Source organism: Mastigoproctus giganteus, chromosome 9 (assembly GCF_048544385.1).
Source record: "Mastigoproctus giganteus isolate SK-2022 chromosome 9, ASM4854438v1, whole genome shotgun sequence".
NCBI lineage: Eukaryota > Metazoa > Arthropoda > Arachnida > Uropygi > Thelyphonidae > Mastigoproctus > Mastigoproctus giganteus.
In genome coordinates, this window is record NC_143583.1 from 69,013,601 (window position 1) to 69,030,725 (window position 17,125).

Genomic DNA, 17,125 nt, shown 5'->3' on the forward strand with positions numbered 1-17,125 from the left:
CCCCCTAAGCTAGCAGTTTTCCAACCCACCTAACACTGCCTCAATGGCATCAGCAAATATTCTTGCACTCTTTCTATTTAAGTGTATCCCACCCCTGCAAAAGCAGTCTCTCCCATTAACAAACACAGACTACTAAGAAAAATTCTACACTACGAGCCACGCACAAACTCTCTATGGTCGATTGACAAGGCTCTCATTATGTACTCCCTCCTACTGTGTCTGGGCAGAATTGCAGACACTTTCAAATTTAACCCTAACTCTTGCCTTTTCTCAAAATTGCTCTGTACTTGCTAAGTCTTCAGCTTTCCTACTCTCAATGTCATTAGCAATAATGTGTACAACAGTATCACCCTTTGTGATCTTAAAGGATAGTATCTGCTCAACGTTTTCAACTTTTGCCTTTGGAAGACATAGTCTTGTTCTATTCCACCTATCCTTTTGCACAATGTTTCCCTGACAACAGTCACCGACAATAGCTACCCACAAAAGAATATCATACCTGACCATCACAGAGGAGTAATTAAAAACAGTTAAGGAAGATACAAAGCTCATGCAGTATAGACAGGAGTCATGAAGGAGAAAGTGATTCTTGCACGGCTTCTATTGGAATGAGCAGCAGCCTGGAAAATAAGAAGCAGGATATTTCAGAGACTGCTGGGAATCATTGGGGTACAAGTAAACACATGGGTTGTGTTAGGGTAGCTAAGAAAAAGAACAGCTGCATGTATACTTGCGTGTACACCAATGCTAGGAGTTTAGTAAATAAATTTGATGAATTTGAGGTATTGCTCAAAACATCAAAGGCAGATATTGTTGGGATTTCAGAAAGGTTCACAATGTCTACAGAAAGGATAGACAGGATAGGAAGGGAGGAGGGGTTATGCTATTAGTTAAGAAATACATAAAATCCAAGGAAGTGAAGCCATTCGACATCGCTGGACAGTGCAGTGTCGAGTCAGTTTGGTGTGACATAAGCATTGGGAGATCAAAATTGAGAGTAGGAGTGTGCTATAGGCCTAATGACTCTGATGAGTATAATAAGAAACTGTACAGGGAAATAGAATAGGCCAGTAAATCAGAGAGTCTTATAATGGGGGATTTTTAATTTCCCAGATATTAGCATTAGCATTAGTAGAGGCATTTGATGCAAGAAAGCAAGCTTATGCAGCATCAGCCAAAAAAAAAAAAAAAAAAAAAACCACTTTCACTTCACCCCTCTGTTCGTTCAAAATACCTGTCCAGCTGAGCCTTAAACTTATTTAGGCTATCAACCTCCACCACAAGGAATGGAAGTCTGTTCCACCAACCAACCACCCGCTGGCTAAGGCAAATTTCCGCACGTCTATCCTATATCTATCCTTCCTCAATTTGAATTTATGCCCTCTCAGGTGATTTTTCTGAGCTAGAGGAAGAATCCCATCAGCATTGAGCATGCTTAAACCATTCAAGGCTTTATACACCTCTATCAGATCACCTCGCTGGTGCCTAGTCTCCAGACACTGTAATTTGCAAAACTTAAGCCTTTCTTCGTAAGAGCACCCCTTTGTTCCATTCACTAATCTTGTTGCCCTTCTCTGTACTCGTTCCAGCAGCTCTACATGCTTCTTGAAATGAGGCCCCCAGACCTGTATACAGTACTCTAGGTGTGGTCTGACCATCGCCTTATACAATGGAATAATCACCTCCTTATCCCTGCTGGAAAAATTCCTGTATATCATTGACAATACTCCATGAGCTACTCTTGCAGCCCGTCTGCACTGCTCAGAGAACTTCATATCTGCCTGCACAACCACCCCCAAGTCCCTTTCATTCTCTACCACTGTCAGTGTAGTACCACAGAGTTGATACATTGCTCTGGGGTTGCTGTTTCCCATGTGTAGTACTTTACATTTGTCAATGTTAAACTTCATTTGCCACCTCTCAGCCCATCTGCTCAACCTTTCCAGATCCTGTTGCAGCAGCATAGTGTCAGTAGTGTCCTTGACAACCCTGCCAACCTTTGTATCGTCTGCAAACTTGGACATTAAGCCCGATATACCATCATCAATATCATTTATAAATACAGAAAACAATAATGGACCCAACACTGAGCCCTGAGGGACTCCACTAATAACATCAGTCCACGATGAGCAGTGTCCATTGATTAACACTCTCTGTCTTCTCCCTCTCAACTACCCCTTTATCCATAGCAGCAATTTGCCTCCAATGTCACACTGCTCCAATTTGTGTAGCAGTCTTCCATGTGCAACAGTATCAAAAGCCTTTCTAAGATCCAAGTATATAATATCAAAGTTATTCCCTGCATCCAGTTCTTTTGTGACTGCATCATAGTATCCAATCAAGTTGGTCAGGCAAGACTTCCCCTTAACAAAACCATGCTGTGTTTGAGCTATAACTGAAGTCTTGTCTAAATGATCCTGCAGTGCTTCTTTAACCAGTGCCTCCATTAATTTTCCTGGAACAGAAGTTAAGCTCATATTGACTGGAATTTGACTAGATATTGACTAGCAAGGCTTTTGTGGATTTATTGGATGATTGTTTTCTACATCAGCATGTTCGGGAGGCAACTAGAGGGAGTAATACTCTTGATTTGATTATCAGTAGTGATTCTTCATGCATTTAGAATCTGCAGATAAATGAACCACTAGGTGGCAGTGATCACAGTGTGCTGAAGTGGGATTTACTCAAAGAGGTAACTACCATTAGGGGTAAAGGGAAGGGTTATTGCTTTTGTAAAGGTGACTACGATGGACTGAGACAGTATTTAAATTCTATACAGTGGGACCAACTGATGATGTTACCAACAGCAAATTCAAAATGGGAAACATTCAAAGAACTTATCTTGGAAACTACTAGGCTTTACATACCAACTAAGAAATATTGTTCAAGGTTTAGACCTAAATGGATATCAGATGAACTAATGAGACATATAGCAATGAAGAAAAATGCATGGGATACATATAAATTAACACGTGACACAGAAGCCTATGATAGATATATGTTGATCTGTAACCAAGTTACAAAGGAGGTTAGGCAGGCGAAGGCAGATTACGAGAAATCTTTGGCAAGGGATGCAAAGAAAGACAGCAAAGAGTTTTTTACTTATGTAAACTCTAGAAGGAAGGGGATGAATCAGATTGGTCCACTTGATATCGATGGGTCAACTGTTGATGATCCTGCTCAGGTCGCTAACAAACTAAATGAATATTTTGCATCGACATTCACACATGAGGAGTTATTCAGCAAGGAGTTATTCAGCAAGCTTACTGCCAGAGTTGAATACACCAGAGGTGTATTCAACTCTGGCAGTAAGCTAGAGAATCTTGTAATAACTGAGAGTAAAGTGGAGGAGAAATTGTTGAAGATAAATACAAGAAAGTCACCTGGGGTGGATGGGATCTATCCAGTTATATTAAAGGAGGCAGCAAAGGAAGTAAGCAAACCTTTAGCCATAATTATGAGAGCTTCCTTGGACTCAGGGGAGGTACCCATGGACTGGAGATGTGCAAATGTGACCCCAATTCACAAAGGAGGATCAAAGGTTGACACAAGTAATTATAGACCTGTGAGTTTAACTTCTGTTCCCGGAAAATTAATGGAGGCACTGGTTAAAGAAGCACTGCAGGATCATCTAGGCGAACCTTCAGTTATAGCTCGGACACAGCATGGTTTTGTTAAGGGGAAGTCTTGCCTGACCAATTTGATTGGATACTATGATGCAGTTACAAAAGAACTGGATGCAGGGAATAACTTTGATATTATATACTTGGATCTTAGAAAGGCTTTTGATACTGTTACACATGGAAGACTGCATTGTGGCATTGGAGGCAAATTGCTGTTATGGATAAAGGGGTGGTTGAGGGGGAGAAGACAGAGAGTGGTAATCAATGGACACTGCTCATCGTCGACTAATGTTATTAGTGGAGTCCCTCAGGGTCCAGTATTGTTTTCTGTATTTGTAAATGATATTGATGAGGGTATATCAAGCTTAATGTCCAAGTTTGCAGACGATACAAAGGTTGGCAGGGTTGTCAAGGACACTACTGACACTATGCTGCTGCAACAGGATCTGGAAAGGTTGAGCAGATGGGCTGAGAGGTGGCAAATGAAGTTTAACATTGACAAATGTAAAGTACTACATATAGGAAACAGCAACCCCAGAGCAATGTATCAACTCTGTGGTACTACACTGAAAGTGGTAGAGAATGAAAGGGACCTGGGGGTGGTTGTGCAGACAGATATGAAGTTCTCTGAGCAGTGCAGACGGGCTGCATGAGTAGCTCATGGTGTATTGTCAATGATATATAGGAATTTTTCTAGCAGGGATAAGGAGATGATTATTCCCTGGTATAAGGCAATGGTCACGCCAAACCTAGAGTACTGTATACAGGCCTGGAGACCTCATTTCAAGAAGGATGTAGGGCTGCTGGAACGAGTACTCTGGAATGAGGGGTGCTCTTATGAAGAAAGGCTTAAGTTTTGCAAATTACCATGTCTGGAGAATAGGCACCAGCGAGATGATCTGATAGAGGTGTATAAAGCCTTGAATGGTTTGAATATGCTCAATGCTGATGGGATTCTTCCCCTTTCTCAGAATAATCACCTGAGAGGGCATAAATTCAAATTGAGGAAAGACAGATGAAGATTAGACTTGGGGAAATTTGGCTTTAGCCAGCGGGTGGTTGGTTGGTGGAACAGACTTCTATCCCTTGTCGTGGAAGTTGATAGCCTAAATAAGTTTAAGGCTCAGCTGGACAGGTATTTCGAACGAACAGAGGGGTAAAGTGGAAGTGGTTATTTTTTTATTTATTTATTTTTTTGGCTGATGCTGCATAAGCTTGCTTTCTTGCATCAAATGCCTCTACTAATGCTAATGAATTAAAATTCTATTCAGAAAATATAGTACAAAGAAGATACTGAGATGGATGCATACATTGCCGGCCAGTTTAATAAAGCAGAAAAAAAGTGGCACAGGAATGTTACAGAGAGATGAAAAGTATTGAAGCCTACGACAGCTACAAGTTGATCTATAATAGAATGTCTGCAAAGGTTAGGCTGGCACTGCAAAAAGAGCAAAGAAATGGGGACAAGGAGTTTTCCACATAGCTGAATACAAATACAAAAAAATAAGATGAATACAAATGAGATCAGTACCTTGTGATGAGAAAGTCTTAGATAACCCAGCTGAACTGGTACGTTGGGGTGCCTCCGTAACCAGGTGGGCAGGAGTGGCAGTGCATAGCACATGCTTCGTGATTAGACCGGGGTTCGAGTCCTTGACCACCAAAATACAGAGGATGCGGAAAGGTCAGGGAATGACCACCGCATATCCCTGGAGCAATATGGCCTTAGTTGCTAATGCTCCTAAAAACCAAATAACAACAACAACTGGTACGTTGCACCAAGGTTTACAGATGAAACACCCTTCAGAAGGAGGAGAAGGCAATATGAAATTATCAATACAGAAATTACAGAAGATTGTTTATTAGAACAATTTTTGAGCCCAAAGGTAAGCAGCTTCCAGGAATTGATGGCATATACCCAGTAATTCTGAGGCAGGCATTGAGAGAATGCACTTGAACCATTAAGGTTAATTACAAAGGTAACTTTGAACTTGGAAGAGATTCAATTAGATTGGAGAAATGCCAGTGTATTACCAATACATAAGGGGGGGATACTAAGAATGAAGCAGGTAACTGCAGACTAACTAATCTGATTTCATTGGTAGAGTTTTAAGGAAAAATCATATTTAACTCACATGGTTGGCTATTTTGATACAGTCACTCACAAGCTGGATGTAGGAAATAATTTTGAATTTTAGCAAAGCATTTGATTCAGTCCCTCATGAGATGTTACTGCATTGACAAGTGAGGTAAAAACTGGGTGAGTGGTTAATGATCAGCACCAAGCAATGCTCCTTCAGGATGACTTGGATAAACTTCAAGGATAATCAGAAAAGTGGCAGTTACGTTTTAATACAGCATTATGCAAGGTCTTCCGCATGTGGGGAATAGCAACCCCAAGATACACCTGGTGTTGTTCAATTAAAAACAAATATAAAGATTTGGGAGTTATGATAGAGCAGATATGAATTTCTCCATGCAGCGTATACAGGAGGCAAGGAGGTCCCGTGGCGTCTGATGAATGATCTAGCAAACATTTGCCTGTAGAGAGAGAGAGAGAGAGAGAGAGAGAGAGAGAGAGAGATAAGCAGGTCATAATCCCTGTATAAGTCAGCTGTAAGACTGCACCTAAAATGCCATGTCAAAATATGCAGAACATATAAAAAAGATATTCAGCTCCTTGAAACAATCCAAAGACAGGTAACCACTTGGAAAAATCTGCAAAAAAGAGCACTAGTAAGTGGAAAGACTTCATATGTGTGGACTACAGAGCTTGGTAACCAAGCTCACTAGAGGCACCTGATTACGATCTATAAGGCACTGAGGAAATATTAAAATGAATGAAGGTGAAATTTTCACCATTATAAATGATTTGAGAATTAAGTGTCAAAAATTCAAAATATGGGGAGAAGCAGTTTAGAACTGGATTGTAGGAGGTTTTATTTTACCCAGGCAGCTTTTAATTATGGGAACAAGAGTCCATGGATAGTTGAAGCTGAGGTTTGTAGAAATTCAAAGGTCAGCTATATAGTTACCTATGTGATTACAGAAACATATTAGCAGTTTATTTTCTTTTTTATTTTTAATTATTTATTATTTATTATGATTATTATTTTTTTGGTCGGTGCAGCAAGAGCCTGTATGGCTAGTACCAATTTTGTGTTGGGAAGGGACTGGTCAAATATTTTTGAATAGTCTCTCCCCAACACAAAATTTAAAAGTGGAATGTAGCTGGACTTTGCCTTTTCTGATGTAGTGGCATATAGAATGGACTCGCAGCTACTTGCCAGTGTATAGAAAACTTATTTTGTCCAATCAATTTACCAATTATGCTACAGTTCATGAAGACAGCACAGCACATGCCTTAATGGATAGAAAGTAGCCGCACTGCAGTAGGAAACATGAGAAAGCATGGAAGGTTGCTACAATAAGAACTAGTCTTAGTATATATGTGGTCTCCCTAATAGGGTCCTTGATCAACATAAGGTTTAGTCTTCTAGCAAATTAACAATTCAAGAGGTACCTCAAACGTTGGTGTGGCTGGATAAAATTTTACCCGGGTTTCTGAGGGAATACAACATGCAGTGTGTACAAATTCCCAGTAGGAAACTTTAATCAGTTTACACATCAGTAAGAACACCCATTCCTCATGTGAAGAGGAGTGAGAACATACAGTGTGTAATGCCAGATGTATAATGGCGAAAATAAAACATAACAAATTTTCCAAGAAATCAGTTTGATCTCAACCATAATGCAGAATTTAGTTTGGCCACAGCTGGACATTTCTAGCAAGAAAGACATCAAATTGACCCCTGTGATGCTCTCATTACAGATCATAAAATGATCAAGAATGCTGCCATTGATTTTAGGCTATTTTCATGTGGTAACATTTTTTTTAATATTCACAGTATGAAGCCTAACAGTAACAGAGGTGAAGGTGTTAAAATTTACACCATTTTTAAATCCTTTATACTGAGAAATGACTTACAATGGCGGAAGAGATACACTTTTATGCCCCTTCCATCTCTTCCACCATTGAAATTAATAAATAAATAAATAAATATTCATTTATTGCAAATACAGCAAGCCCATTACAGCACATGGCTAGGGGCAGGTAAAAATACAAAGGGAATGACAAAATAATCGAGTATATGTATATAGCAGATTTTATATAGATATTAACAATGGCTAGGAATTTTAGTTATGAATTTAAAAAAAATTGCAGAACAGGACATTTGGCTTTCAGTTGCAATTACTGGGTTGGATTATTTTTTTTCATTTTATCGGAGATCTGACTCCTGTAGGCTTCAGAGTTGATTAACCTGTTGCAATCAATGTTGTGATGATTTATGAGGTGAAGAGATGCATTGGGGAACATTCTGTCCATTTGTTTGAGCCTGGAGAGGTTGGATTTGAATCGCTGATTACTTGAATTTTCCCTGTTGGGGGCAGCTATTATATTGGCTAAGTTTGGTGAATCGCATGCAGAGGTGATTAACTTTGCAAGAAGCACGACTCCAGACTCGTTGATCATCTGTTGCAGAGGCTTTGTTTTTAGATTTTTATAAAGCTATTGCCTGGATATTGCATGGGGAAAACGAAGCTTACTATTGAGCCATCTAAGAAGCCAATATTCTAAGGCAAGGAATTTCTTGACGCTTACTTGAGGAGCACCAGACCAGATTTCGGAAGCATAGGACAGAATGGGAAAGATGCATCTTGAACATGCTTAATGACTGTTTTTCTGTCTTGAATTGCTGCTGTTTCTTTACTTACAATGGTGAAAGAGATGGAAGGGGGAATAAGAGTGCAGGGCACTAACTGACATAAGTGCAACTTGCAGCAATTATTTTATATATTGAAAAAGGCATACCTGTAGGATATTAGAGTAATAAAAAATAAAACGAATACAGAATTAATATTTTTATTGGACTAAAAGTGCCTTACGTTTTATGTTCAGGATAAAATAATTTCCCCCAAATATCCCAGGCTATGGATGACTATTGACCCAATACAAATAATATTGCCACTTCCCATAACAGCTGTTTCAGACATTGATTCCTCTTCATTGAAGAGCTAGACTAACAGAAAAACCTAAAGGGCCAACTGAACTCATACTTTTTCTTATTTATACATGCTGGGAATGACAATTTTGAATGCCAGGTAAGTTGTTTATGACTTACCTGGCATTCAAAGAAAGAAATGGATGACAAAATATATGTCAAACTTAAATAACAGAAATAAGAAAATCATACAATTTAAAAAATCATACAATCGAATTAAATAAACAAACAAACAAGAACCTTGAACTTAACAAACCTGACTTCAACTAATGAAATTAGGAAAAAAAAAAAATAAATAAATAATGATGGAAATCAAACAAATATCAGAACTGTGATATATTAGAGAAAGTACTACGTTAGCAGACTAAAAAAATGTGAAAGTTAAAATCTTTCAAATACCACAGATGAATGATAGCACAAAGCAGAGTGCTGATGCTTTGGAAAGGAAGAAGAAAAATTTACACAAGAAAAGGAAGACTAGTGAGCCAATACAGAAAGAATACTGCCACTCCCAAATGCCACTTCCCATAACAGCTTCTATTGTATTTTTAGTCTACTAATGTACCACCTTCTCCGACATATCACAGTTCCATATTTGCTTGATTTCCATCATTATTTAAGCTTTTTTTTTTTTTTTTTTTTTTTTTTCCTAATTTCATTAGTTGAAATCAGGTTATTAAATTAATTCAAGGTCTCTGGTTGTCTTTATTTTTTTTATTTGATTTATGATATGGTTTTCTCTGATATGATGATTTTCTGAATTCTATTTAAGTTCAATGTATTTTTGTCCTCCCCTTGCTAGTGCTTCATGATATCATTTAAGATTTACCTGATAGTAAAAATGGTCATGCCCAGTTTGTATAAGTAAGTATGAGTGAACTTGGTTATTTTGGTTTTTCTGTCAGCATAGCTTTGCCCTCTGGGTGATTCTACCAACTGGGTAGCACAGTTGGTAGAGTTGCCACCCCCCCCACTGGGTGGAAAAGACCCAAGTTCAAGTTCCACTGATGATGTGAGGAATTTTTATGCCTTTTTCACAACATGGCTGAGTTAGTCAGTCTCAGGAAAAGGTAGATGGTTTTTCATCCAGCATGCACAAAATCGAACATACACAATTTACAGACTGTATACACTAAGCAATATGGCCTTAGTCACTAATGCTCCTAAAAGCCTAACTACAACAAAAAAAAAAAAAAAAAAAAAATCATAGCTCCTCACTGAAGATGACACAATACAGTCTAAAACTGCTGTATGGGGAGTGGAAATATTCTTTCTATATTGGATAAACAGTCATCCTTTTCACAACCAGGATTATTTGGTGCTCCTACTTGTAGTTTTGTTAGCTGATCCCAAACTTTAGGAAATATTCAATGCATGGGAATGTCTTAATAAAGTTTTCACACACCAGAACTTTGTTCAATCTGTCATCTACAGGCAACTGCTGTATTGAGAGTTCAGAAGAAAGGCAGAGTAACTAGAATAAGTTTGAGAAATGTGCCTTATAATTTTGTTTCTTTTAAATGCAATTTTTTTTTTGTTCTGTGCACTCAAAAAAGACTTTTGTGAACTTTCATCAAATTGTTTTTTTTGCGAAATACATATTTAGAATTTACACAAAAATGTAATCTTTAGACAGTAAAGATAAACCAGCTTTGTAATATGAGTGAAGTTAGCTACTGTTTCATTAATTTCATTAGTTTATGTGCACAGTCTTCAGCTGTGTCTATTTGTTAAATGTTAAAATACATTTTGTATCCTATTATTCAATTGTGATAGGAATCGTTCCTATAACAATATTAATAGGGTATATGCTATTATATCAGTTAAAAATTTGTGACTATAAATACTGATAGCAGCTGAAAACATATACAAGTATCTCCTGCAACTGGTGAGTCTAATTATTGAAGCAAGCAAGCACACAAGTAAAACTGAGTCTCTTGACAAACTGAACACAAAATTCAAATTTGTATAAAGAAACACGATGAGACTGTTAAAAACAAGCACATTCATGAGGATAAGGTAACACCAAAATTTAAAAATATTAACCTGAATCCTAGATTGCATCATGCAAGTCAAGTTTCTGTCTTAGTATTAAAATATGCATGTATTACCTCCTCTTGTCGATGTCCAAAAAGCAACTTATATTTTCCTGGATGTCCAATTAATCTATAAAAATAAGAAAAGGATTTTGTTATAAATGTGTAGAAATTCTTTAATGTAGGGTAGGGGTGGCACCTGCAGCATGCATGCCACTTGTGGTCCATGCAGCTCTTGTCAGTGGCACACCTCCTGATGTGAAAAAAAAAAATAAAAATTTATAAAACTAATTTAAAAACTCGAAAATGAAGCTAAGCACACAGTAGATTTTTCTAAACTGGGGCATCATATCAGCATTGTTTTTCAATCTGATTTCCTTTTACAGCATATATTGATAAATGATTGATTAAAATATAATTATTCATTAATACATAAAAAATTTAGTTAGTTAGTTATTTGGTTTTTAGGAGCATTAGCAACTAAGGCCATATTGCTCCGGGATATGCAATGGTCATTCCCTGACCTTTCCGCATCCTCCGTATTTGGTGGTGACGGGCTGGAACCCCAGTCTAATCAAGAAGCGTGTGCTACGCACTGCTGCTCCTTCCCACCTGGCTACGGAGGCGCCTATAAAAAATTTACATTTATTTCTTCTTCCAAGTGCTCCACCTCCAAGTGCTTCAACACTTGGAGGGTGGCAAGCTCTAGCCACATTTTTTTTTTTTTTTTGAAAACTAATAACTGACCTAGTTATTTTCAAATGGACTTGGTTAAGTTTTTGCCTACTAATGAATCTCTCTCTCTCTCGTTACACATGTTTTGGCCTGAAAAACAAAGGAAGTTGCCTAGCACTGCAATTATCATCAAATTAAAGAAAAGAAACAAAAAAGAATTTAAACTGATATACAGTTTAAATTCCACTTTTATTGCCGGAAATTACAACCTGGGTTTCAAGTATGATGGGAGCCTTATTTACCAGCTCATATTCACTGGTTTTTTTTGTGAAAATTTAGCACAGGTAGGTGAGCTTCCCACAACATCAGTTCTACAAGGAAAAACATTAATTCATTAACCAATATTAAGTTTATGTAAAATTATTTAAATTTTTTTGCTACAAGTGCTTAGCATAAAATTCCTTTACATAGTTATCAAAAAACATTTGGTGGCATTGGGCATGGAGCAGTCTGTCTCGTTCTGAATCCAGCAACTTCTGGATCCACCCTAGATAGCACATAACACATTTCCAACATGATAATATGTGGCATGTTGCAGGAAAAGGCTGGCCACCCCTGATCTATGGTGTCCCATAAGAATGTTATCACATTGAGATTAGACTAATTGAAATGCTTCCACAAAGTGAAAATGTAGCTTTTCAGCACTAGTATTTGTAGCATTTGAAAGTCCACAAAAGGACCTCCTTTTCATAAGCCCTATAAAATGACCCTATTACCACCAAGTAGGGTTGTATATGGAAATTACCCATAATGCACTTTGACTTCAGAATTGTGCTTAGGCTGATAACAGCTTTAAGAAAAACATTGATGCCACCCAAATTATGACCCACCCCCAATGCCATAGTATAAATTAAGATCAGTTTAGAAAGATCTTTCTTGTTTCACTGTCAGAAACACAAAGGTGGTTTAGTTAATTTTACTGCCTTTGAATCATCATGTGATGGCACATAATGATGATTCAAACAATCATCATTATGTGCCATCATTATAGCAAAATTGATGACCAAAAGTGGGTGAAAGTGTGTATTCTACATACTATTTCAGATAGTATCTATATAACATCAGTGTAGACCAATATTATATAGATACTATCTACACTGATATTATATAGATATTAAACTCTTACTCTTAATGTATTATGCCTTGTGCATTTAGTTATTTTTAAATATTTCAGATAGTATACGATCAGGGGGATTATGTAAAACAAAAATTATTGAAATATAAATGCAACTCATATTTTATACAAAAATCAGGTTTTTCAACAATTATTGTACTATAGTTGAGAAATTATTGTACTATGGTTGAGACACTCCTAAATGCTCTCAAGACTGAGAAGAAACAGAGGGAATCTTCATCTTCACTCAAATGTTACCTTATTTTTGCACAGTAATCATCTAAATTATGTTTGTGGAAATGCTATTATCTGCAAGATGTGAAACAGAAGGATGCTACTTGTGAAAAGAAGCAAATGAACCTTTAACACAAATAGCATCCCTCTTTTTAAAGCATATATTGTATTTGATATCATATTATAAATTTGATCATCAGTAATCAGAGAAGGACTGACAAAATTTGCCTTGCAATCACAAAAAAGAAAGACTAAGTGCAAAGGTGGTCAGTATTATAGCCTAAAAAGAGCAATTCATGATAACTGACTTATTTTTCTTTTGTGGGATGTCTGATCCAACTTGAGACATTGAATCCATTGATATTTAAATTTGAATTTGAAGGTACTAAGAAGGATTTCTTAGTACTGAAACAAAAAAAAAAAAACTCAAAAACTAGTAATAAAGAGCAAGAACATAATAAATAAATCACACTTGTCTTATAAATCTGTAGTTAAGGGTTAAAGTCAATAGTTTATTCCACAGAACTGAAACCTCATTGGGCTAAGGTAAAGAAAGCCAACATGAGAACCACAGGAAACTTACCAGACAAACTCGTTTGCCAATACTAGTTTCTCCCTGCATTCTCGGTAAAAGGATGGTGTGTATGTTATCGGTATGTGTATGTATCTACATTGCCACTACGGCAATAGAAGTAGAGAACGATGTACTGATTGACACGTAGGCATGACAGACTACATAATGATTAGTTTTTTCTCATTATTAAAAGCAGATGATTATTGGAGTTAATGAGTGTTTTTGCTATTAAAAAAACAAACCATATTACTGATTTCTTTGTACGTTTTTAAGGCTAGGTTTCCTAACCAAAACTTAAGGGATAAGTTAGGAAAAAAGGAAAAGGTTTCTTTATTTTTTTTTATATTTCATAACCTGACCTTAAATGTTAGGTAAGGAAATAATAGGAAAATGTTTCCTTATCTAACTTTAAAGGTTAGGTTAGGAAATAATAGGAAAAGAAAGAAAGATCCTTTATATATATATACGTATCATAATGTCAATCAATCACTTAATGCTATGATGTTATTGTCTGTCACACCTACATGTCAATCAATATATCATTCTTGACTTCTACTGTCGCTACCGATAACACGCACTGTCTGTTTACTGAGAATGCAGGGAGAAACTGCACTAGTGGCAAACCAGTTTGTCCAATAAGTTTCCGGTAGTTTGCCGTGGTTCTTGTGTTGGCTCTTTTTACCTTTGCCCCTCAATGCAAATATATGAACAGACATGATTTAACCTTGGTAGGTATAACTTGTGCCGATAAATAATAATTGATTTTTTTTGGGAAAACTGATATCCTTAACATTACCAAGGATATTTAAAGTAAATTCTTAAAACTATAAGTCTACATTTATGAGGATTTTTCTGCACAATAAAATATAAGGAAAAAACCTGGAGAATTTTTTTGCTAAAGTTAAAATGAAATACAAGAAACCATCTAATATGTGCCTCACTGTTATGCTTTTGAGCTTTTACCCAAAATGTCTGACTAACTATCTAACAACTATCAAGAAGAAGAATATAAACAAAAAAAAAAAAAAACATTTAAAATGATTTTAAAAAACTTTAAATGAAAAGATATCACATAATTTGATACTTACTTGTCTTTGAAAAATGCAATATAAAATATAGAAGAATAATAGTTTACAAACTGAAGAAGAAACATCTTAAGAGTGAGGCTGTCATCAAATTCAGTTTGTGTTCTGTGCATTTCTGCAAAAGCAAAATCCACATAAATATCCAAAACTACCCAAAGGATAACTATAAAAAAATTAAATAATTTATTTTATTATACACAGAATTTTGAAAAAAAATCACACACAGAGGAATACCTTGATATGCATACATACAAAGTTATGATAAAACAAACCTCAGATTTATTGCAACTATTTTAGACAGAACTGTCATCACTAAAGCCTGTTAGACACTAAAAATCCAAAAATGACAGACAAACAGGCTCTAAAATAAGCTCTAAAACTCCAGAAAAAGGCTTTTATTTAAACTGGTTATTATATATATTAAATACTATTACAGGATTCTTAATGAACAAAAACATATAACTGCTATCATTATGTTGCACATAATAACAAGAATTTTTTTAAACTTTCAAAACTGAAACTTTGCTGCCTATCAGAGAAAAACATTTGATGAGAGGTTCATTCTACTTACTTAAACTGAACTGGCCGGAGCATACTTAAAACATGGTACATTTGTAGAATTCACATCAATTTCAACAGAATTCTCTTAACATAATTTTAGCAATATTCTTAATATCCCTCTAAGTCTTCATTAGCAGAAAACACCATCACATTTTTAACATACAACATGACCCTTATTGCCATATATTGTTCTCCATATATTGGAGAACAGCAATCCCAATATCTTACTACTTAAAATTATTTCAACAAAGTCACATCCCTTTCTCAAATAATGTAATGGCAGATGATATATTTTAAAAATGAGCAAAAATTAGTGTTCATTTCTTCAGCAGCAGTTGTTTAACGATACATCTTTAAAGTGCATCCTCTTTACTTAAAGTGTTGACAGACTTTCACCTTGTCAAATTTTTTGCACAATAAAGAAGAACAGAAATCCATGTCTTCCTCCACCTAGTCAGAATAGGCTAAGGAAGCAATGTAAGTCCAGATGCACTTCCCTTTAACTGAAGATATGGTGCAGTTTTCACAAAAATTGTTTTGCCACTCGACACAAATTAGTTGACATCATGAAATATGTACTTTCTCTGCAGTTCTATTGGTACAGTTGCTAAGTCCCATGAAGCAACAAAAGGAAACTAATTTTAAGAGCTATTGCTACTTTTTTCATGTAAGCAGCTGTGTCAATCAAAAACAAGAGGAAGTTATCATGCTTAATTCCATCTGGCTAAGCAGAGAAAGTTCATTTGTGAAAAGCTGACTGACTTTTAAAGTACTTTAGACATAATTAGCCCCTATGGTTCCAATAATTACTGTTGTTGTTGTTTTCATTAAAATTAAGAGTAACAGTGATACCCATGTTTTAATATTCGTTCCACGTGAAATTATGTGTTATCAAATATGTACATTGGTTTCCATGGTGACCAGAGTGAAATTGGTGAAAGTGTATAACAGTGTCCAAAACATTAGGAACCCTACGTGCACTAACCTTACATACATATTCCTCAGCTCCTAATGGTCCTAGGGGTTTGATATTTAGTATATGAGGAGAGAATAAAATTACTTCATCCACCCCCGGAGTTTCAACGCCCCCTGGTGGACAGGAGAGGAGATCACTTATAACCTTTGAACGGGTGGTCCGATCCCCACAAAAATTAGTGTGGTGGTTCCTTGTGCCCTCACCTGTCAGGGTACCAAGTTTCAACTTCATACAACGAGAACTCTATGTTCTGCGGGATGGAAAGTGCCACTGGCCTTTCATCCAGCTAACTTCAAAGCTACATAACTCCCTCCCTAATTGAGCTAGGGGGCTCCAACTTCAGGTGTGCCTGCCTCTTAAACACACCTGGAGACTGCAGGTGTACACAACACAAGGTACTCTATACAATAGCATTGCTGCGCCCTCTGGCGGCTAAACCCTCCCTAACTGGGGAAGGAAATGAAAAAACAAGACACAACAAGTGATACTTCTAGTGAATCCTCTGAAGAGTCGACAAATACAACAAGCGACTCTGATGCAACCTCAATAGAAATGTATGAGAAAACATCTAGGACCCCAAGTCGGAAAAAACCCTTAAAAACCCCTGCTAGGGAGACTGGCAAGCAACTGGCTGCCCCTACCAGCAAAAAAACTAAATCTGCTGGAGGGTGCAAAGGAGCCACAACTCCCCAACAAAGTCAAGAGTAAAACCAAAACAGAGAGAGAAGGAAGGAAAGAAGGAAAAAACCACTGACAACAAAACCAAATATGACAAACAAGTGGAGCCAAGCACATCTGTTGCTGGCATTTCCCACCTACCACCCAAAATAGAGAATGACACTGGAGACAATACAACTACTAACAACCAGCTGAGGTCAAATACTAACTCTAACACTGCTCAAACACACACAATTAGAAAAGGTACTGAAAATAAAACCCCTAACGACTGCGAACAGGAACCAGTCACCAGCAACCTGAACACTGCTGAAGAAGACTTTCCAGCAATCACTAAAACGGGTAGAGTTCACACCTCAACTCCCCCACAGGCCACTGCAAAGGACACAGTGGAGGGTGTCTTTACCTTGAGGGAACAATTGATCCATACGCTGGAAGCAGACCCAAAT

The 17,125-nt window shown here is 36.9% G+C and overlaps 1 protein-coding gene across 1 annotated transcript in view; it reads right to left on the reverse strand.

The window, feature by feature from the left end:
- Window positions 1-17,125, reverse strand: part of LOC150080426 (anoctamin-5-like) — a 251,979-nt gene that overhangs the window by 96,059 nt on the left and 138,795 nt on the right. The window contains exons 18-19 of the mRNA XM_090381897.1: window positions 14,468-14,579; window positions 10,798-10,852 (exon numbers count right to left, since the gene is read on the reverse strand). Coding sequence (XP_090238023.1) covers window positions 10,798-10,852; window positions 14,468-14,579 — 167 coding nt within the window. The remainder of the gene's footprint in view (window positions 1-10,797; window positions 10,853-14,467; window positions 14,580-17,125) is intronic.